The sequence below is a fragment of the Vipera berus genome, assembly GCF_964194415.1.
Source record: "Vipera berus genome assembly, chromosome: 14".
NCBI lineage: Eukaryota > Metazoa > Chordata > Lepidosauria > Squamata > Viperidae > Vipera > Vipera berus.
The window spans coordinates 9,867,189-9,888,618 of record NC_138217.1 but is presented as its reverse complement, the minus strand read 5'-3'; the positions used below and the strand labels follow the sequence as shown (position 1 = coordinate 9,888,618).

The following is a 21,430-nucleotide window of genomic DNA, read 5'->3' as shown; positions in this document are numbered from 1 at the left end:
GGTACTTGTTTCCAGTTTTCGGCCAAACGACATCCGTAGCAAACAACGGGCTCACGCAACCGCTGCACTTGCTTAACAACCGCTGCAAAAAAAAAATGTTGTCAAGTCAGATCGGTTGCATCAGCGACCTGTTTTATGACCGTTAGGACTTCCAGGCTCCGTTACAGATGTAATTGGAGGACTACCTGTACATTTGTCCAGCCAGGACCTGTTGGGCCAGCATCTTTTCCCTCATGTGCTCATTTCTTATTTGCAAGGAAAATTCTCTCTCTCTCTCTCTCTCTCTCTTTCTCTCTCCTGTTTCTCTCCTCTTTTTCTTTCTCTTTCCTTCTATCTTTCTCTTCTCTCTCTTTTTCGTTCTCTCTCCTATTTCTCTCTTTCTCTTTCCTTCTATCTTTCTCTCTTTTCTCTCTTTTTCTCCTGTTTCTCTCCTCTTTCTCTTTCCTTCTATCTTTCTCTTTCTCTCCTCTATTTCTCTTTCTTTTTTCTCTTTCCTACTATCTCTTTTCTCTTTTTCTTTCCCCTTTTTCCTTTTTCTTTCTCTTTCCTTCTATCTCCTTTTCTCTCTCTTTGTTTCTCTCCTCTTTATCTCTTTCCTTCTATCTCTTTCTTTTCTCTCTCTTTTTCTTTCTTTCTTTCTCCTGTTTCTCTCCTTCCCTCTCTCTCTGTCTCTGTCTCTCTCTCTCCCCCCCCCCCAATACAAGGATGTAATTATTGTGAGAGATTAAAAATGTCATGTTTTACCTGCAGGCTGAAGTCTGTTTCACATTGCTATCTCATTAGGCCCTAAACGTAGACTGAGCCATTGTGTGGGAAGGACGCCTTGCTCGCTTCGTTTGCATACCCGAGATTTTCATAGCAACACTTCACATCTCGGCTTTTCCGTCTTTGTAACTAGAGGCAACCAATCTCCAGCCTTTTGAGTGTCACTCTCCAGACTTGCCCGTCTCTGCCCCTGGCGCTGGGCTTCGCTGTGTTTACATCGCTTCATTATTTGCATGGTTATTTTTTGAGAAAAGTAGGAAAAAACACTTCCGGGCTTGTGTTTCAGTGCTCTTCTTCTGCAGAGTTTTTCAGCAGTAGCTTGCTCATTTTGGAGCTGTTTGGAAATTAGTTTCCCCGAGATGTTTTTCCCCCCGCCCTGCTAGTCTGCCTTTAAAATATAAACAAATTGGAATTTAAGCATTCAGTGAGATGTGGGTGTCTTCAGTGTGAATTCCTTGAGTAAATAAAGTTGAGCCTTGAATAGAGTAGAGTAGAGTAGAGTAGAGTAGAGTAGAGTAGAGTAGAGTAGAGTAGAATAGAATAGAATAGAATAGAATAGACAGATTGTAGAATAGAATAGAATAGAATAGAATAGAATAGAATAGAATAGAATAGAATAGAATAGAATAGAATAGAATAGACAGATTGTAGAAGAGTAGAATAGAAGAATAGAATAGAATAGAATAGAATAGAATAGAATAGAATAGACAGATTGTAGAATAGAATAGAGTAGAATAGAATAGACAGATTGTAGAGTAGAATAGAATACAATAGAATTCAATAGAATACAATAGAATAGAATAGAATCTGGAAGGGACCTTAGAGGTCTTCTAGTCCATCCCCCTGCTCAGTCGTCTTATACGCCGGAAAATACAGTAGATTCCTAGACTTGGCCATGCCATTTATCTTTTAGCAATAAAGGAGAATATTTGTAGCTCAGTGTGGAAATGAGGGGTCCTTAGTGCTCTCTGTGCTTGATTGTTTTCCCGGAGACATTTCATTACCCAACTAGGTCACATACATTTAAGAATTTTTTCTAAATCCTGTTTTAATATTAACGCAGGTCTTCTTTTGAGGTGACGCACACCATGGTCACTGAGAGCATCGTGGTTTTTTTCCCCTCCCCCTCCCTCTGGTTTCAGAGAGAATTCTCAGCAATGAGCATTTGTCCCACTTTTAGGTGAGCCGAACGTGGAAGATACTGGCTGAAGACCAAGTCCTGTGGTACCGGCTTTGTCAACAGGAAGGTTATCTGCCCGACAGTCAAGTCTCAGACTTCCCCTGTTGGAAACAGACCCTCCGAGAATGTCGGCAAAAGGAGAAGACTTTGCGAACCAACTGGAAAGTAAGGGAAAACAACTTCTCATTTGAGACAATACTATTCAGCCTTGTTCAAGAGAGGTCCAACCTAGAAATAAGGAGAAATTGCCTGACGGTGAGAACAATCCGTGGAACAGCTTGCTCCCCAGACTTGTGGGTGCTCCATCGGTGGAAGTTTCCAAAAATAGATTGGACAACCATTTGACTGGGATTGTTTTTCTCTTGCCTTGAACAGGGAGTTGGACAAGAGACCTCCGAGATCCTTTCCAGGCCTGTGATTCTATGCTCGATAGCACTAGCAATAGCACTTATATACCGCTTCATAGTGTTTTACAGCCCTCTCTAAGCGGTTTACAGAGTCAGCCTATTTGCCCCCCAACAATCTGGGTCCTCATTTTACCGACCTCGGAAGGATGGAAGGCTGAGTCAGCCTTGAGCCGGTCAGGAACGAACTGCTGGCAGTCGGCAGAATTAGCCTGCAATACTGCATTCTAACCACTGCGCCACCATTGCAATAGAATAGAATAGAATAGAATAGAATAGAATAGAATAGAATAGAATCTTTATAGAGAATAGAATAGAATAGCAGTAGCACTTAGATTTATATACCGCTTCACAGTGCTTTATAGCCCTCTCTAAGCGGTTTACAGAGTCATCCTTTTGCCCCCAACAATCTGGTTCCTCATTTTACCAAACTCGGAGTCAGAGTCGAGATGCTGTAATACCACTTGAATGTCAAAAACCACAGTTCGTGGGGTGGGGTGGGGTGGGGTGGAGATTTTTGAGGGACTACTAGACCAAACCCATGGCTTTTCCTTGTCTTGCTCTGCAGAACCGTGTCGGGGCTATGAGCCAGTTGCAGCACGAAGTCGGGAACATTCTGTGTGATGTGCATTCATGCAACGGAGTAGTCATTGCAGGGTGAGTCTGGGACCAAGAACGCTTTGTGCAGCTAGATTCTTCTCCTGCCTGAAAGGAATTACTTCGCATTTAAACCAAGAGTTACGGTGGCTTATGATATAATGACAGTTTTTTTTTTAAAAAAAAACAAACCTCAAGAGTGAACATAGGGAATCTTACAACTCATGGAAACCGATGGGTAGCATTTGATTTAGCTCCTGATAGATCACTAGCTTAATGTTTTCCGACCTTGGCAACTTGAAGATGTGTGGACTGCAACTCCCAGAATCCCCTCCGGGAATTGAAGTCCAAACGGTTTCGAGTTGCCAGGGGCGGAAAAACAGTGAGCTAGATAGTCAGGTTCATTGTATGCTATTCATGCTTTAGGAATTTGGCATTCCCTTCCCCCTCCCCCCTTTGGCACCTATTTGCAAATTTAAAGGAGCCTGCCAAATAATTATTATAATAATAATTCTGAAGTTAATTCACTGGCACATGAAATTTCCTGCCGTGGCTCCATTGCATACTGCTGGACGGGAGTCATAATAATTCTGGTTGTTTTATCCCCGGCCATTAAAATATATGTATAAAATATATAGTAGAGACAAACTTATTGCCCTGGCTTTTAAGTAGAAATGATTCTGCTGTGAAAGCCGTTAACAGCAAAACGGTTTTTAATGCCCGAAACAGGCGCTGGCATCGTAGTTCTAAATATCTCCCTTGTGCTGCATTTTCTGAGTCATTGAGAGATTTCAGCTCTCCTGTAATGGGCCATCATTTCTATTTATCACCACCCGGGCTTTATCTGCAATGCAGGGTTTAAAAGGGTTATTTCTTTTTCGGCCTCTCCATGTCATGAACCTCATTAGCTTTGTTTCTGCGCTAAAAACAGTAGGGAATTTCAAGAATGGATCCCCCAGGATAACCGCTAATCTTCTTACTCCAAACCCTGGTGGGGGCTGTACGCGGCGGTGTGTTTAAAGGTGGGGGTGGTGGGGTGGGGGAGAAGCCTCCCACCTCTTTTGCAGCTTCACAGTCCCGAAGTCACAACACCAGGCAGAGAAGAGAAGGGGATGATGTCATTGGGGGCTGTGAAACTGGCTCTCGGGCCTCTCATAAATCAACGTATGGCGTTTAAGAGCAACACTTCATTTTAACGATGCATTTTTGTGGAGAAGAATTAGAGTCAATTGTCTTGGGTGTGTGTGTGTGTGTGTGTGTGTGTGTTTCCCCCCTCCGCCCCGCCCCCCTTCTTTTTTCAAATCCCCTGCCGGCACCAGATTCCGTGAGTGACACCGGGGAAGGAGGCCACTTGAAATAAATTCAGAAAGTAGCCCGTTTGTTTCTTTCGGGATAAAACGTGGGAAATTGACGACGTCGTGTGAAAAGCTAAGTTGAGGTGGACCAGGTGGACATTGTTAAGGCGGAGGTACTCCTCGAGGTAGCCACGACCGTTCAAAGTTTTAACAGCACGGCAAAAAAGTGACGTAGGACCGTTTTTCACACTTAACGACCGCCGCAGCATCCCTCTCCCCCCCCCCCCGTGGTCACATGATCAAAATTCTGGTTCATTATTTTGTGACGGTTACAGTGTCCCGGGGATCACGCGATCGGGCCAAGCCAGATTCCCTTAACAGTTACGAACCACCTGTATGCAGAAGGCATCCATAAAATTTCTGGGGCACTCAGAGACAATACAGCCGAACGGTTGCAGATTTGACAATAGGTGAAATGTCGCCTGTCGTATTTTACCCTTAGGGAATTTGCTAAGCCAGGATGCAGTGGGCAGCCTAACATTTGGTGGTCTGAAGGGTGCCAGACTGCGGGCTGGAAGATAAAACCTGCAGCGGCTTGTAATAATCAAGAAAACTGTGTTTTTTGTTCATTCTTTTTTTAATTCTTCCAGCGGTAGAGGTTGTTTAAGTTCTTTGTGACCCATTCTCGGTTGTGGTCTTCTCCCTCCCAGAAGTTCTTGTGCGGGCTGGATGCGGGATGAAGCAGGTCTGATCCTACAAAGCTCTTTTTATGACCTAATCAGAGATTATTTTAGCAGCGAGCGATGGCGTGACACCTCCGGTGTGGTTGAGCATCGAGAATCAACAGGGCTAATTTTAGAATTCCGTAACGAGAGCTTAGGATCTCGTGGGCATTACGAGTGTTAACTGCCTTGCTTTCTTGATACACACCAAAGCCATCGAGGGTGGGGAACATATTGTGTCATTCTTTTCTTTGCTGAAGAAAACCAGTCCATACCAGGAGCTCTCTCTCTCTTTTTTTAAAGTGGAAATGCAGCCCAATCTTGTTTTTTCTGGACTTGGGCTGAGCGGTATTTGCCCACCACAGAGGAAATTCCGTTGCGTGTTCTCTGTGCAATGTTGCCATCATGCAAAAGGCCTCCTTAATGTCCTCTTATGTAATGATGTCATCACCCAGATGTCATAACACAAATGATATCATTTGTATCTTGAAGTTGCCCAAATGCAGATTTGAGTCAGTCAGACCTCGGGAGAATGGTAGATAACACAAAACGCCATTAATCAATTAAAATAACATTTCAGCTGCCTTGGATCGGATGAAGCTGCCATGTAGGTTAGTGGTCTAACTAACCCCCATTATCCATTACGATTAGGCGACAGCTGTTCAAAATCTCAGGCCGAACACAGTTGAAGCTACTTAAACGGGATCCACACACCGCATTAAGCCATCATGTCGTGGGTCTATTTCTGTCTGAATTTTCCGCGCAGCTCCAGTCAACTGCTAATCAGTGCTTAAGAGTAATTCAAATGTGTCCTTAAGCCTTCATACAGCTTTCAGTGGCTTAGTGTAATGTCTGAACCCATACATGATAGCCAGTCCGTCACAGCTTCTGACTTAACTTTTTGTGTGTGTGGCAACCAATTGTGGTTTGGTGAATAAGCCAACCACAACTTTTTTTTTTTAAAGTGGCAGGCAGGGCTTCACTTTTCGTAGGTCCCTTGCCCCCAAGTTCTGGTTCTGATTTTGTGCACGGCGTTATCTCGCAAAAAGAAGACCGTTCGACGCGTACCTGATCATTCTTACCTGTCGGCTGCCTCGTGCCTACCTTTTTTGTTTGCAGCAAAATTGGAGACGGCGAGGGGAGGGTGGAAAAAAAAAGAAGAACAAGGATGACATATTTTCTGGCTAGACATAGCTGGGGGGTGGGTGGAGAAACTCAAGCGAAACAGATCAAAGACGCTATTCTTTTCAGTAATCTGAAACTCAGTTGCTGAAGGCAGGAGAGAGAATTTAAGCTCCGAAGTGGAGGGATGAAAGAGCCAACTCAAATTTCAATCTGCAGATACATTTTCTCTCTCCCCCCCCCCTCCCCTTCAACCCTGCCTCACGCTAATTGCTTGTGATTGGGAAAGTGTCCTTGAAAAGCCTCGCATTTTCGCAGCGTTTTCTATAGTTTGGGGAGGGGGGGCCCACGGACCAGGGAGGCAGAAGGTGGCCTTGTATTGTTTTGAAACAGAGGCCCACGTGACCAGGGACCCTGTTGCTTTAAGCCACTGAGAGAGAGAGAGAGAGAGAGAGAGAGAGAGAGAGAGAGAGAGAGAGAGAGAGAGAGAGAGAGAGAGAGAGAATCAGAAAGAGGAGAGAGAGAGAGAGAGAATCAGAAAGAGGAGAGAGAGAGAGAGAGAGAATCAGAAAGAGGAGAGAGAGAGAGAATCAGAAAGAGGAGAGAGAGAGAGAGAGAATCAGAAAGAGGAGAGAGAGAGAATCAGAAAGAGGAGAGAGAGGGAGAGAGAGAGAGAGAGAGAGAGAGAGAGGTGCCGTAAAAGGCTGGGGTGTTGTGTGCCTGCCGCATTGATTGGGGAGTGAGGTAACCGCAAACATCATCACCGTCTCCAATGAAAACAATCCAAGGTCTGACACTCAAAAACAAGCATCCTTACTGCCGGGCAGAGTGTTCACGATAAACATCGGCTCTCACCAGAATGAGGTCTCCGATGTCAGAAAAGAAGCAAAGAGGGTCTTTAGAAAGCAGAGGGCCCTTCAGATGCAGTCCGCTCTCCTTCCATCCCTCCCTCCTTCATTCAGATCCAGATTTCTCCCTCCATCCCTTGTTCAGGCCAAGACTGTTCTCCCTCCACCCCTCGTACTGTCCTCCATCCATCCATCCATCCATCCATCCATCCATCCATCCATCCATTCAGACCCAGACTATTTGCCCCCTCTCCCTTGTTCAGACCTAGACTGTTCTCCCTTCTCATTCAAACCCAGGCCATTCTCCCTCCATCCCTCATTCAGACCCAAACATTCTCCCTCCATCCCTTTGAGGGAAGTCAGCTCCCCAGAGAAGGAAATATCAAAAAGGCAGAAAAATACATTTCCTAAAAAAAGAAATTGAAGGAACTAGGAAAGCACGCCCAGTTTTCTTAATAGTCTCAGGTCTCCTTCCCCCTCCCCACCCCAAGCAGAAAACCAGTTCTATAGACAAGGTTGGAGGCAGGACCTTAGGAAGACACAGGAAAGCAGGGGCTGGGACATACCCACAACCAGCAGGATTCCTAGAAGGGCACACCTAGACTCAGGACACACAGGAAATAGCCTCAAACAGGAACCGGGAATAACTCCAAACAATAGAGTCCTAGGGGTATAAAAACCCACTACCCACGTGTGGTCAGTCCTTTTTTTTCTGTTGGATCCATCTCCCCTGTCTGGCTTTCCGCTGCAATTAACTGTAACCCTCTTCCCAAAGCAGTCTCCACGTTGTTTATCCCCGGCTTGGATGGAACTATGATGAAGACTTTTCTTCCTACACCTTCTTCAGGCCAAGACTGTCCTCCCTCCATCCCTGCTACTGTTCTCCCTCATTCAGATCCAGACTTCTCCCTCCATCCTTCATTCAGACCCCAAACGGTCCTCCCTCCATCCCTCCCTCCCCTCGGTGAATGGAGACAGATGAAAGAAAGTTCTCCAGCTGTTTCCCCCCCCCCATCCCCGATGGTAATTTCCGCCTTGGGTCCAGCTATTCTCTCCAAGCCGGTCCTTTTTTGCATATTAATTTGGAGGACGTACATGCCAATCTAAAAGGGCCCGTTGAGTGGGGCTGAGCCTCAGCTGTTTTGCTCCTTGTTTAAATGCTCTGCGGGTTTTAGAGCCTGGCCTTTGATGGCCGTGAGAGGGAAGGTCTAAAAGGCATCTGGTAGAACACATCTCGCTCCCCTTTCTCTTTGGACACAATTTAAATAATCACTATTGAGGTGGATTTCGAGATTTAGTGCCGGTTCAGCTAAGGCCTTGCTGGGGTCCACTTTTTCAAAAGCTGGGGAGAAATTTTAAATGCATTAAATAGGGTTGATTGTTTCCCCATGAATTTATTTCCTTATATTTAGTAGCAGCTTCCGGTGTCAAGAGCTTTTTTTTGGATACCGGTGACTGCGCATCCGGACACGTACCCGTGTAAAGTATGCATGTATATTTAGGGTTTAGGGTTGTGTCCTGTGTTTTGTTCAGGAGCTCCAGGTGATATATATATATATATATATATATATATATGTCAAATGCTTGTTAACTATTTTAGATTACCTTGCTAGGCCCCAAACATGGGACAAATCTCGCGGTGGCTCAGTGGGTTAGGACGCTGAGCTTGTCGATCAGAAGGTCGGCAGTTTGGCGGGTCGAATCCCGAGTGCCGCGTAACAGAGTGAGCGCCTGTTACTCGTCCCAGCTTCTGCCAACCTAGCAGTTCGAAAGCACGTAAAAATGCAAGTAGAAAAATAGGGACCACTACGGTGGGAAGGTAACAGCGTTCCGTGCGCCTTTGGCGTCTAGTCATGCCGGCCACATGACCACGGAGACGTCCTCGGACAAGCGCTGTCTCTTCGGCTTTGAAACGGAGATGAGCACCGGCCCCTAGAGTCGGAAACGACTAGCACGCATGTGCGGGGGAACCTTTACCTTTACCTTTATATATTTTTTAATATGATGCTCTTTATTAGGTATTATTTGCTAGGTGATAGGTTTTACCTCTCCCCAATGTATGCAGCGTACAATGCTTGCAACAGAAATACAATGAAGCCAGTTCCTGATCTCTGATCAGTATCTTCGCATTCTTCCAAAGAAAGAAGGATGACGTAAATAAACACCCTTTTAAAAAAGCATCCTGAATAATAACCACTCACTCATGCATCAAACGATCAAAGGGCTTCACGTCGCTCGGTCAATAATCAAGGTGACCTTTATCACAACATCCTTCTAAGACAACTCTAGATTACTATCTCCAAGTTAAAGATACGGGGGGCACAAGGAGGTAGAGATTATTGTTATTTTTTTGGATCTCTGTCCTGTCTTGAGTTGAGATGCGATACTTCCATCTTGCTTTCGTAGGGTCTGGTCCTGTGCCCAGATGCTGACAGTTAGCTTCTTCTGGCCCCTTACTCTGGAGTAAACAAGCCCAGCACTGCAGAATTGGTAACTACATTTAAGCTGTAGTCCTGCGTACCCTTGCTGGGCGATTGTATTAATATGCGGGAATAACTTGAGAAACAAAGCAAAGAGACCCAGCTAAGTAACCCATCATCAGATAAAAGGCAGCTTAGCCCACATCGATACTTTGGGCAGGGCAAGCAGTTCAGAAGGGACCCTAGTAGTTTCTTGAACTGTAAAGGGGACAGAGACTTGCAAAATTCTCTTAAGGTTGCAGCAATTGGGTATGTCTAATGCAGAGAAGGACCAGGGGTGACATGATAGCTGTGTTCCAATATCTCAGGGGCTGCCCCAAAGAAGAGGCAGTCAAGCTATTCTCCAGAGCACCCGAAGGCAGGACAAGAAGCAACGGATGGAAACTAATCAAGGAGAAGAAGCAACCTAGAACTAAGGAGGAGTTTCCTGGCAATGACACCAATTAATCAGTGGAACACACCTTGCTTTCCAGAAGTTGTGGGTGCTCCATCACTGGAGGTTTTCAAGAAAAGATTGGACAGCCATTTGTCCGGCACGGAATAAAGGTCTCCTGTCTTGGGCAGGGGGTTGGACTAGAAGACCTCCAAGGTCCCTCCCAGCCCTCCTATTATTTAATTTTAATTTTAATTTAATTTATTAATATTTCTATACCGCCCTTCTCCCGAAGGACTCAGGGCGGTGTACAGGGCAAGAATAAAACACAGAGTTACAAAAATTAAAAGATAATTAAATACATGCCCATAAAAACAGTTGGTACATTAATAAAAACCCCAATAAAATGATAGTAAAAAAAAACCCCCACCAATCCCCCCTCAGGCCAGGCCGGCTTGTTCGAACAGGTATGTTTTCAGATCGCGGCGAAAGGAGCGAAGATCGGGCGCCGTCCGGAGCTCAACCGGTAACTGGTTCCATAGCTCCGGGGCGCCCACAGAGAAGGATCTCCCCCTGGGGGCCACCAATTATTCTAAGGCTTTGCCTCATCTTTGGCTTACATCGGTGAGCATCGTTTCATGTTCTCCGTCTTCGCTTCTGGTTGTGGCTCCTCACGCATTTTCCTGGAAAAAAAAAGAGAGAGAAGAAAAATGAATTCTTTTCAGAGTATTTCTGTTCATTTATCTCTCCCCTCAGCCCTTCTCATTTGCAGGCCTCCTCTTCATTAGCAGCAAATGTAGATGACATCATCACCACCAAGGGAAGGACAGGTCAGGTTTCAAAGTGGGGTGTGTGTGGGGGGGGATTGAAATTGGTTGCCTTTGACAAACAGCCCTCTGCCGAAGGAACCGCACAGGTGAAGCAGGATAGGGCTGGGCTAGAGGTTGACCTGTCCTTGAGGGATGGGTTGATCAAATGGCTTTTGTCAACGGGGGGGGGGGCTTTTAGCAACCCACCTTCCTTCGCTTGCAAGCCCACCATTTAAGACGTCGAGGCCAGGTTGCCTCGAGTTTCCGAAGGAGCGGCAAGGCTTCGTGTTTACAGGACTGCGAAGAGATACGAACATCGGGGTACCATCTGCAGGAGCTGCAGCTTCAAACTCCCGGAATTCGGCCGCCAGTTTTATTTTGATTTGATTTTCCCCCCCCCAATTTTGGCTGTCAACAACGGTCATTTTACTTCTAACCTTGCGTGCCTCTCTCTTTTTTTCCATCTTCTTTCACTCGGCTTCTACTCAGGCGCAAAGGGGGGGGGGGAAATTGCATTGTGGCCGAGAGGCGTTTGGCTTTCAGGGCCCTGATTCTTCTTCTTTCTTCCTTCTTTCTTCTTCTTCTTCTTCTTCTTCTTCTTCTTCCTCCTCCTCCTCCTCCTCCTCCTTTCCTCCTCCTCCTTCTCCTCTTCTTCTTCTTCTTCTTCTTCTTCTTCTTCTTCTCCTCCTCCTCCTCCTCCTCCTCCTCCTCCTCCTCTTCTTCTTCTTCTTCTTCTTCTTCTTCTTCTTCTTCTTCTTCCTCCTCCTCCTCCTCCTCCTCCTCCTCCTCCTCCTCCTCCTCCTCCTCCTCCTTCTCTTTCTCTCTCTCTCTCTCTCTCTCTCTCTCTCTCTCTCTCTCTCTCTCTCTTCCAATGGAAAGCAGGTTTGTGAACGGCCGTCACACGCCGCCAATGCAGGTGCTACGAGTTGAGCGCTCTTATTGATCCCTTATTTTCCCGTGCGTTTGTCAGCTCGGGTGCGTAATTTAAAGTTGTACTTTGCACCAGCGCTAATTAAGACAGCCATCAACGTTGGGGGCCAAAAGCTTACTGACAATGCAACCGCGATAGCCGAGTCTTTAATTGGCAGAGTAGGGTTGTCATTAGGCAGTGATAAGGACATCTGGGGCTCTGGAGAGATTGATTTTGGCGTTGCGACTCGAGCTTTTTGTAGCTTTGTCCCCTTTTTTGTTGCTGTCGTCTTTTTGGTCGGAGGGGGTAACATCCGGGAAGTTGCCAGCCTCTTCAGCCCTACTTGGTCGGGCTAACATCCAACCCCTTCCCGCCTCTTACAAAAGACTTCTTTTGTCGTCATCTCTGTTCCTCCTCTTTCTGTCAAAAGCAGAAACCCAATGTGGACGCTATTGGGAAGTCGGCTGTTTTACCGTATCTTAATAAAAGGTAAAGGTAAAGGTTCCCCCGCACATGCTTGCTAGTCGTTTCCGACTCTAGGGGCCGGTGCTCATCTCCGTTACAAAGCCGAAGAGCCAGCGCTTGTCCGAGGACGTCTCCGTGGTCATGTGGCCGGCATGACTAGACGCCAAAGGCGCACGGAACGCTGTTACCTTCCCACCGGAGCGGTCCCTATTTTTCTACTTGCATTTTTACGTGCTTTCGAACTGCTAGGTTGGCAGGAGCTGGGACGAGTAACAGGAGCTCACTCTGCTACGCGGCACTCGGGATTCGACCTGCCAAACTGCCAACCTTCTGATCGACAAGCTCAGCGTCCTAACCCACTGAGCCACCGCATCCCTGTATCTTAATAAGGTAGATCTTATTAAGCCTTATTAAGATAAGGCTGACTCTGTAAACCGCTTAGAGAAGGCTGTGAAGCGGTATATAAGTCTAAGTGCTATTGCTATTACGGATCGTTCTCGACTTAACACTTCATTTAGCGACCGTTCAAAGATACAACGGCACTGAAAACAGTGGCGTATGACCTTTCCCCCCCCCACACACACTTACGACCGTGGTAGCCTCCCCGCGGTCACGCGATCCAAAATTCAGACGCTTGGCAACCGGTTCGTATTTACGACGGTCACACAGTGTTCCGGGGTGTGTGTGTGTGTGTGTGTGTGTCACACACGATCCCCTTTTGCGACCTTCTGACAGTGGGGAAGCCAAATTGTCTTTTAACAACTGTGTCCCTAAGTTAACCACCACAGCGGTTCCCTTAACCCCTGTGGCATGAACGGTCGTAAAACGGGGCGAAACCTGCTTAACAACCGCCTCGCTCAGCCCCATCAATTTTGGTGCTGAATTGTGGCTGTGGAGTCGGCTGTCCTGAAGGTTTTATTTATTTATTTATTTAATTGATTTTATAATACCGCCCTATTCCCGAAGGACTCAGGGCGGTTTACAGGGCGAATTAAAACAATGCAAATAAACGCAATTCAATTGGTAAATCTGAATTTCCTGACAGGAGCCACGGAGGAGGACGCCCGCCGCCCTCCTTTTGCAGACAGGGCCTCCCATCTTGCTGGGAAGGAGCTTTGGATCCGAACCAAGCTCAGAACTCAAAAGCCCCCCCCACCCTCCCCTTAAAAAAAAAAAGCAGAAAAGAGGCCTTGACCCCTGCAGCTTTTGGATCCCACGCTTGGCTTTCCCTTCCAGATACACGTCGGGCGACGTGAAGCTGTGGGACACGCGCACCTGGGACTACGCGGCCCCCGTCCTGGAACCGGAGCACGGCTCGGGGGATCCTGGCCCCCGGCCACATGCCTCTTTTGTGAGGATAAACAGCTCCCTGGCCGCGTCGGCGTACGAGGATGGTAAGTTAACGGCAAGCCCGTCCTAAACGGTCGTCTTTTTAAAAAGCTTTCTGGAAATGAAGCAGCTGTGCCCAGCTCTATTCTCTTTTTTTTTTTCTTTTTCTTTTTTTTAACCTCCCCTCTCCTTTCTTTTTTCCCCGCTTCCTTTCTTTCTGAGAGCAATTCTAATCCTCTCCTGTACACGTGCACACACACACACACACACACACACACGCACACACGCTTAGGCTTGCTTTTGTGTGGGAAAGTTGGCCGATAACCTCCATTGCATTAGGAGGCCTTGGATGGCGCTGCCCGTTAAAACGAGGGCTTTAATTCCTTCTGGAGCAGCAACTTGGAGGAACCTTGGGTGCCAGGCCCCAGCCCGGCCAAGCTTGTCGTGAGCAAACAACTTGTTTTGGCCTGTCTGGTGGGTTGTGTGTGTGTGGTTGTTTGTTTGTTTTTTTTTTAAAAAAATTCCCCTTTCTTTTCCTCGAGATGTAGGGAAGGAGGGCTAGTAAGACAAAGGGCAAGGCAGATATTGCACTGGAGATGTAAATCCCTCTCCTTCTGTCTCTTCCATTCATCCACCTGTTTACTATATTATTATTGTTGTTGTTATTGTTATTACATTTGTTGGCCACCCATCTTACCACAGGATAACTGGGCAGCTTACAATATTAAAAAGATAAAATGATACAAATACTACAGAAATATAAAAATACAAAATACAGTAGCTAAAAGCAGACCCCAAGTGATAAATTCATTTCCAGTTTGTTAGACAGAGAATGTGCAGTAAAATGCTACCCCCAGATGCCATATTTCACAACCAAATGTCATTTTCCTTTCCTTTCCTTTCCTTTCTTTTCTTTTCCTTTCCTTCCCTTCTTTTATCTTCCTTTCCTTTCCTTTCCCTTCTCTATTTCCTTTCCTTTCCTTTCCTTTCCTTTCCTTCCCTTCCCTTCCCTTTCCTTTCCCTTCTCTATTTCCTTTCCTTTCCCTTCCCTTCCTTTCCTTTCCTTTCCTTCCCTTCTTTTATCTTCCTTTCCTTTCCTTTCCTTTCCTTTCCTTTCCTTTCCTTTCCTTTCCTTCCCTTCCCTTTCCTTTCCCTTCTCTATTTCCTTTCCCTTCCCTTCCTTTCCTTTCCTTTCCTTTCCTTCCCTTCTTTTATCTTCCTTTCCTTTCCTTTCCTTTCCTTTCCTTTCCTTTCCTTTCCTTTCCTTTCCTTTCCTTTCCTTTCCTTTCCTTCCCTTCCCTTCCCTTTCCTTCACTTCCCTTCCCTTCCTTTCCTTTCCTTTCCCTTCCCTTCCTTTCCTTTCCCTTCTCTATTTCCTTTCCTTTCCCTTCATTTCCTTTCCTTTCCTTCCCTTTTATCTTCCTTTCCTTTCCTTTCCTTTCCTTTCCTTTCCTTTCCTTCCCTTCCCTTCCCTTCCCTTTCCTTCACTTCCCTTCCTTTCCTTTCCTTTCCTTTCCTTTCCTTCCCTTCCCTTCCCTTTCCTTCACTTCCCTTCCCTTCCTTTCCTTTCCTTTCCTTTCCTTTCCTTTCCTTTCCTTTCCTTTCCTTTCCTTTCCTTCCCTTCCCTTTCCTTCACTTCCCTTCCCTTCCCTTCCCTTTCCTTTCCTTTCCCTTCTCTATTTCCTTTCCTCCCTTCCCTTCCTTTCCTTTCCTTTCCTTTCCCTTCCCTTCCCTTCCCTTCCCTTTCCTCCTTTCCTTTCCTTTCCTTTCCGTTTGTGTTCCTCTTCCCCTTCTCTTTCCATGGCTGGGGAATTCTGGGAGTTGAAGTCCACGCCTCTCAAAGTTGTCAAGGGTGAGACACGCTGATCTAGAGGAATATGAATTCCAATCTGATATGCAGAACGGAATGTTCTAATCCCCAAATACCCCATTCAAAGCCTAAACGGGCCATCCCGAATCTACTGTCACCTGATCTGATTGCGAAACATGCCTGTTAAGAAACTCAATGCTTGCAGTAAGGGTGCCGGGGGGGCGGGGGAGAGGACTGTTCAAACCTTGCAATTTCCCCCCCCCCGTGCCTCTGCTTGGCCTCTGCTGCTTCCCCTGAAAGGAAGTGAGGTGCTCCAGATGCTGTAACGCAGCACCTATCGCAGATAACTGGACGGCGCACATCTCATAAATTAAATTTATTTAATTTAGTGCAATGTAATTTCCTTCTTGATTCGCGATCCCAGACCAATGAAACCTAAACTCGGTAATTTTATGTTATTTATGACTTCAATTTATAAGGCTGCCTCAACTCGAAACCGACCCTTAGCAGCGTACAATTAAAAACCAATAAACCAAGAGGAGACACAATAAACGGGAAGAAAAGCCTTCGTAATTCTCATTTCCATCCCTTTTAAGCAACCTCAATCTGGCAAACATCCTCAGACCTTCGTCCTCTCGGATTGGCGAAAATGAGGTGCAAAGCACACAGCAACCACAGGTCGCCCTTACGGCAGTTCGTTCAGTGACCGCTCAAAGTTACAACAGCGCTGGGAAAAGGTCCTTAACGGCCGCCTTTCAGACTTGCGACCGTTGCAGCCTCCCGCGGTCGCGTGACCCCAAATTCAGACGCTTGGCAGCTGACTCGTATTTATGACGGTTGCAGTTGCAGTGTCCCCGGGGGGGAGGGGGAAAAAATCGACCGTCTGACAAGCCGAGACTCACTTTGCAACCGCCTTACTCGCCGAACAACTGCGGTGTTTCCCTTAACACCCGTGGCAAGAGAGGTCGTAAAATGGGAACAAATCCTCCCTTAACGGAAGGAGGCAATTTGGGGCTCAAGTTGCGGTCGTAAGTCGAGGACTTCCTGCTCAGCACACAGGCGCTAGGATGGATAAATAACGTTTTTTTAAATTGTTAAGCTCTTCCCGAAAGGCACCGGAAAAATCAGACCTGCCTCCCGCTTTTCACCATCCCGAAACATTTTACCTGCAAAAAATTGTCCACCTCAATCGCTGAGAATCGCAGAGAGAGACCTCAGCAAATGTACACCCGGAGGAGTCCACGTACATATTTCTTGCGATTTTCAAAGCAATTATCCTTTTTTTTTTTTTGCTGCTATATGCCCTCCTCCCCCCACCCCGTGTGTCTGTGTGTGTGTCTGTGTGCATGTTTTCTTCCTGGTGTGTGTGTGTGTGTGTTGCTTTTGTAGCATGTGTGCCACCGAAGCCATCTGTTAGCACGAGGAGCTAGTGCGTTGAAAAGGCTCTTAGCAAATGCGTTGACACAACACCATTTTCTCCCCATTCAGCAGGGCGCAAGCCGCGATGCCCTTGGCAACCGGTCTCCAAGAGGAACCCGCGGGCATTTTTTATGCCTGCCTTGTCCTCACAGCTTACTGGCTGAGCAAAGAGGGCCGTGGATCTCTCTCTCCACCCCCCCACCCCCACCACCACCACCCCCCCGGTGATGATTTAAATCTGCCTATCCCTGGGCGAGCTCTGTTGTCGAGGAATTGTCAATACTCAACGCTGACGACTGCCTTGCACCTTAATTCTGGTCTTTTTCGTTGTCTTTGGGTGCAAACTTTGGCTTCTTAGGAAATGGCAGGGTTGCGGTCAGCTGTCCATGTGCCGGCTGAAGCGCGCGATGAGTAAGGAGGCTTCGGTCAAAATGTCAGTGGAGATTCTCAGTCCTCCAGGTCATAGTTATCCCAAAAGTGTTTCTCCCCCCCCCCCCCCCAGGAGGCAACTGGACTTCCTTGTTTTCATTTCGCTTCTCATCCGAGAAGCTTCTTCCGAAACCGGAAGGATTTATCCTCCTTTGCAGACAGCTGGTCATTTGCATTCTTTTAGAGGGGCAAGTTGAGGCCACCTGGAGGTTTATGTGGCCTGTGGCCTCCACGCCTTTATGGCCCCAATCCCGGGAGAGATCCGCTGCAAAGGAATCGAGAAGGATGGGTGGAAAACTGGTGGTCTGCGGCCTCTTCCTGCCTGTCTGCTTGCCGTTTCTTACACCTGGGAGGCCTTGGCAGCTGAATCCACAATTGTGATGTTCTGAATTCCAACTGTCCAGTTTTCTGGACATCTTCTGCCTTGTTTCCCACTGTCAGCACTGGCAGGCATCCAGCTTGACTTCTTTTTTTTCCCCTTTTTCCTCCTACCACTAATTGCCTTCCACCGTTGCCTTACCCGAAATGAATCAAATCAAAATGCTTTTCCTGGAGCATTAGAGAAAGCGAGGGAAGAGTTTCTGGTTAATGAGCAGATGCTGCTAATGCAGGAGCCGTGGGGGCCGTGCCAGGGCGCCATCTGCTCCATGCTTGCCTGGGCCTGGCGCGCAGCCACGGCCTTGGTGATGTGTGTGGTGTGGGTGTGCGTAGACTGTTTACTTTAATCCTCCCACCCTCACTCATTCCGCTTTGCACCGTGGAAAGTTTTTGTGCCACGGGAGAGAAGGCTGGGCAAAATAGCCTCCCCTCCCCTCGTCGCTGCTTTTGGGTGTACAGACAAAGGCCGGACCCTCGGAATACTGGCATGAAATGAAGTAGAGCCACGGGGCCCTTGGTGCTCTCTGAGTTTGATTGGTTTTTTTGCAGACGTTTCGTTACCCAACTAGGTAACATCAGCGCTAGAGGAGAGGAGGAGGAGGAGGAGGAGAACTGTGGTTCCTTTGGTGCCCTCTGAGATTGGTTGTTTCATTACTCAACTAGGTAACATCATCAGTGCTAGAGGAGAATGGGGTTTGTGGAGAGGAGGAGAAATTGGCGCACTCTGAGCTGGTTTGTTTTCTTGCAGACATTTCATTACCCAACTAGGTAACATCATCAGTGCTAGAAGGGAGAGGGGTTTGCGGAGGAGGAGGAGGAAGAAGACTTGACTCCCTCTTCTTTGGGGCAGCCCCTGAGATATTGGAAGACTGCTATCATGTCCCCCCTCGCCCTTCTCTACATTAAACTAGACATGCCCAATTCCAGCAGCCGTTCCTTATATGTTTTAGCCTGTAGCCCCCTGATCATCTTTGTTGCTCTTCTCTGCCCTCTTTCCAGAGTCTCAACGACATTTTTACAGACTGGATGCAACGTTCCTTACCAAGGCATTATAGAGTGGCATTAACGCTTCACGTGATCTTGATTCCATCCCTCTCTTAATGTTAATTTACGTAACAATTACAGTAATTTACTTTACAAAAACCGTGGCAGAAAAGGTTATAAAATCAGGCTCCCTTAACCGCCTTTTTTAGGAACAGCCAATCTGATCCCAGTTCGTAAGTTGGGAACTAGAAAGAAAGGTTCCTAAATATTATTAAATGAACCAGTCTTGTTTTAGTGCATGTTGTAAAAGCAGTCAGTGAATTTTAAAGCCTGCACACGGTAGCTTTTCCTGGCCTCTCCGAGTAAAAATTCAGAGTTGAATCAATGGCTGTGGTTACAAAAGTTGAATGTGCAAGATTTTTTTTCTTCCCCCAAACTGCTTTGGGCTTCAGAAGTGGGCTTAAGTGGCTCAAGATGCTCTTTTCTTTGTTCTTTTTATATATATATATATATATATATATATCTATATATATATATATCTATATATATATATATCTATATATATCTATATATATATCTATATATATCTATATATCTATCTATCTATCTATATCTATATCTATATCTATATCTATATCTATATCTATATCTATATCTATATCTATATATATATATATATATATATATATATATATATATATATATATATATATATATATATATATATATATATATATATATATATATATATATATATATATATATATATATATATATATATATATATATATAAAAGGGAGAAGTTAATTTGCTTCCATGTTGGGTGGCTGCTGTTCCACAGGCATTCTTATTTTCAAAACCAGCTTACTTGTTATTTACCTTTCAAACAATCACGATAATTACCATTAGTTCTCGAAGTAAAATTGGAACAGCCCAACTCCAAGCGGCCTTACGACTCCTTTGGGGCAGTTTTACATGGGCCTTTTGCATGTTGATGGAAGCCTAATTGCAATTTTGGCACCGTGCACACAAAACGAGCCGGCTAATTGTTTAGGCAAATAGATTAATTTAAATATGCATCCCTAATAAAATAAAAGAAAAAAAAAAGACAAACAAAATGGCTGCGATTTTGCTCGCTCCCCTGATGAGGAGCATAAATATTTAGAGGCAGCGCCATTAGATAGCTCCTGAGATTGCTGGTGCTATTTTGCCATGTGGAAGTGCTTCACAGCCACCGAAATAATCTTTACCAAAGTGCACATAAATAACCCTCTAAATTTGCTGGGATGCCGTCTCATTATCCTTTTTCTTGGCTTTGCTTTTTGTTGTTTTCAAAGGAGGGAAGGAACGTTTGCAACCTGGCAGGGGTGCCAATCCAGCACTCCCTGATGTGGTTTTCTGTAACTTACAAACAGTTCTTGACCTGTCTGTATTCAATCAGGCAGAGACTCTATGCCCTGACTGGTTAAGCCATCCTGGATTTCATGCATGAACCCAGGCACTGTGTTCTGTGAATCTGCATCAATCGTGCAGGTTGAGTTTATTCAATAAACCACGACTTTAAAAGCCCTAGCTTGGTATTATGTCTTTTTTTAAATATGTATCTATATCTATATTTGTTGTTAGCTGCGAAGTCGTGTCCGACCCATCGCGACCCTATGGACAACGTTCCTCCAGGCCTTCCTGTCCTCTACCATCTTCTGGAGTCCATTTAACCTCACACCTACTGCTTCAGTGACTCCATCCAGCCACCTCATTCTCTGTCGTCCCCTTCTTCTATTGCCCTCGATCTTTCCCAACATTAGGCTCTTCTCCAGTGAGTCCTTCCTTCTCATTAGGTGGCCAAAGTATTTGAGTTTTAGCTTCAGGATCTGGCCTTCTAAAGAGCAGTCAGGATTGATCTCCTCTAGGACTGACCGGTTTGATCGCCTTGCAGTCCAAGGGACTCGCAGGAGTCTTCTCCAGCACCATAGTTCAAAGGCCTCAATTCTTTGGCGCTCAGCCTTTCTTATGGTCCAACTTTCACTGCCATACATTGCAACTGGGAAGACCATAGCCTTGACTATACGCACTTTTGTTGACAGGGTGATGTCTCTGCTTTTTAGTGTGCTGTCTAGATTTGCCATGGCTTTCCTCCCCAGGAGCAAGCGTCTTTTAATTTCTTGGCTACAGTCCCCATCTGCAGTGATCTTGGAGCCCAGGAAAATAAAATCTGTCACTACTTCCATTTCTTCCCCATCTATTTGCCAGGAATTGAGAGGGCCAGATGCCATGATCTTGGTTTTCTTAATGTTAAGTTTCAACCCAAGTTTTGCACTCTCCTTCTTCACCCGCAACAAGAGGCTCTTTAGTTCTTCTTCACTTTCTGCCATTAGAGTGGTATCATCTGCGTATCTTAGGTTGTTGATATTTCTTCCGGCAATCTTAATTCCAACTTCTGATTCATCTAGCCCTGCCTTTCTCATGATGTGCTCTGCATATAGGTTAAATAGGCAGGGCGACAGTATACAGCCTTGCCGGACTCCTTTCCCAATTTTGAACCAATCAGTGGTTCCGTGTCCAGTTCTCACTGTTGCTTCTTGACCCGCATATAGGTTTCTCAAGAGACAAATAAGATGGTCTGGTACTCCCATCTCTTTAAGAACTTGCCACAGTTTGTTATGATCCACACAATCAAAGGCTTTAGCAGTCAATGAAGCAGAAGTAGATGTTTTTCTGGAACTCCCTAGCTTTCTCCATGATCCAGCGTATGTTGGCAATTTGATCTCTAGTTCCTCTGCCTCTTCGAAATCCTGCCTGTACTTCTGGTAGTTCTCGATCCACATACTGCTGAAGTCTAGCTTGTAGGATTTTAAGCATGACTTTACTAGCGTGAGAAATGAGTGCAATGGTGCGATAGTTTGAACATTCTTTGGCACTGCCTTTCTTTGGAATTGGAATGTAAACTGATCTTTTCCAATCCTGTGGCCACTGTTGAGTTTTCCAAATTTGCTGGCAAATTGAGTGTAGCACTTTTACTGCACTGTCTTTTAAGATTTTGAAATATCTATATAGATATATATATATATAGGTCTTGGCGTATTCCGGTCTTTTCCCGTGTAAGATTGAGGG

General features: G+C 45.9%; 1 protein-coding gene across 1 annotated transcript in view; it reads left to right on the top strand.

The window, feature by feature from the left end:
- The window catches only part of FBXW8 (F-box and WD repeat domain containing 8), a 56,014-nt gene that overhangs the window by 14,371 nt on the left and 20,213 nt on the right, over window positions 1-21,430 (top strand). Inside the window, exons 3-5 of the mRNA XM_081338743.1 lie at window positions 1,946-2,110; window positions 2,918-3,006; window positions 13,207-13,364. Of these exons, the coding sequence (XP_081194869.1) occupies window positions 1,946-2,110; window positions 2,918-3,006; window positions 13,207-13,364 (412 nt within the window). The remainder of the gene's footprint in view (window positions 1-1,945; window positions 2,111-2,917; window positions 3,007-13,206; window positions 13,365-21,430) is intronic.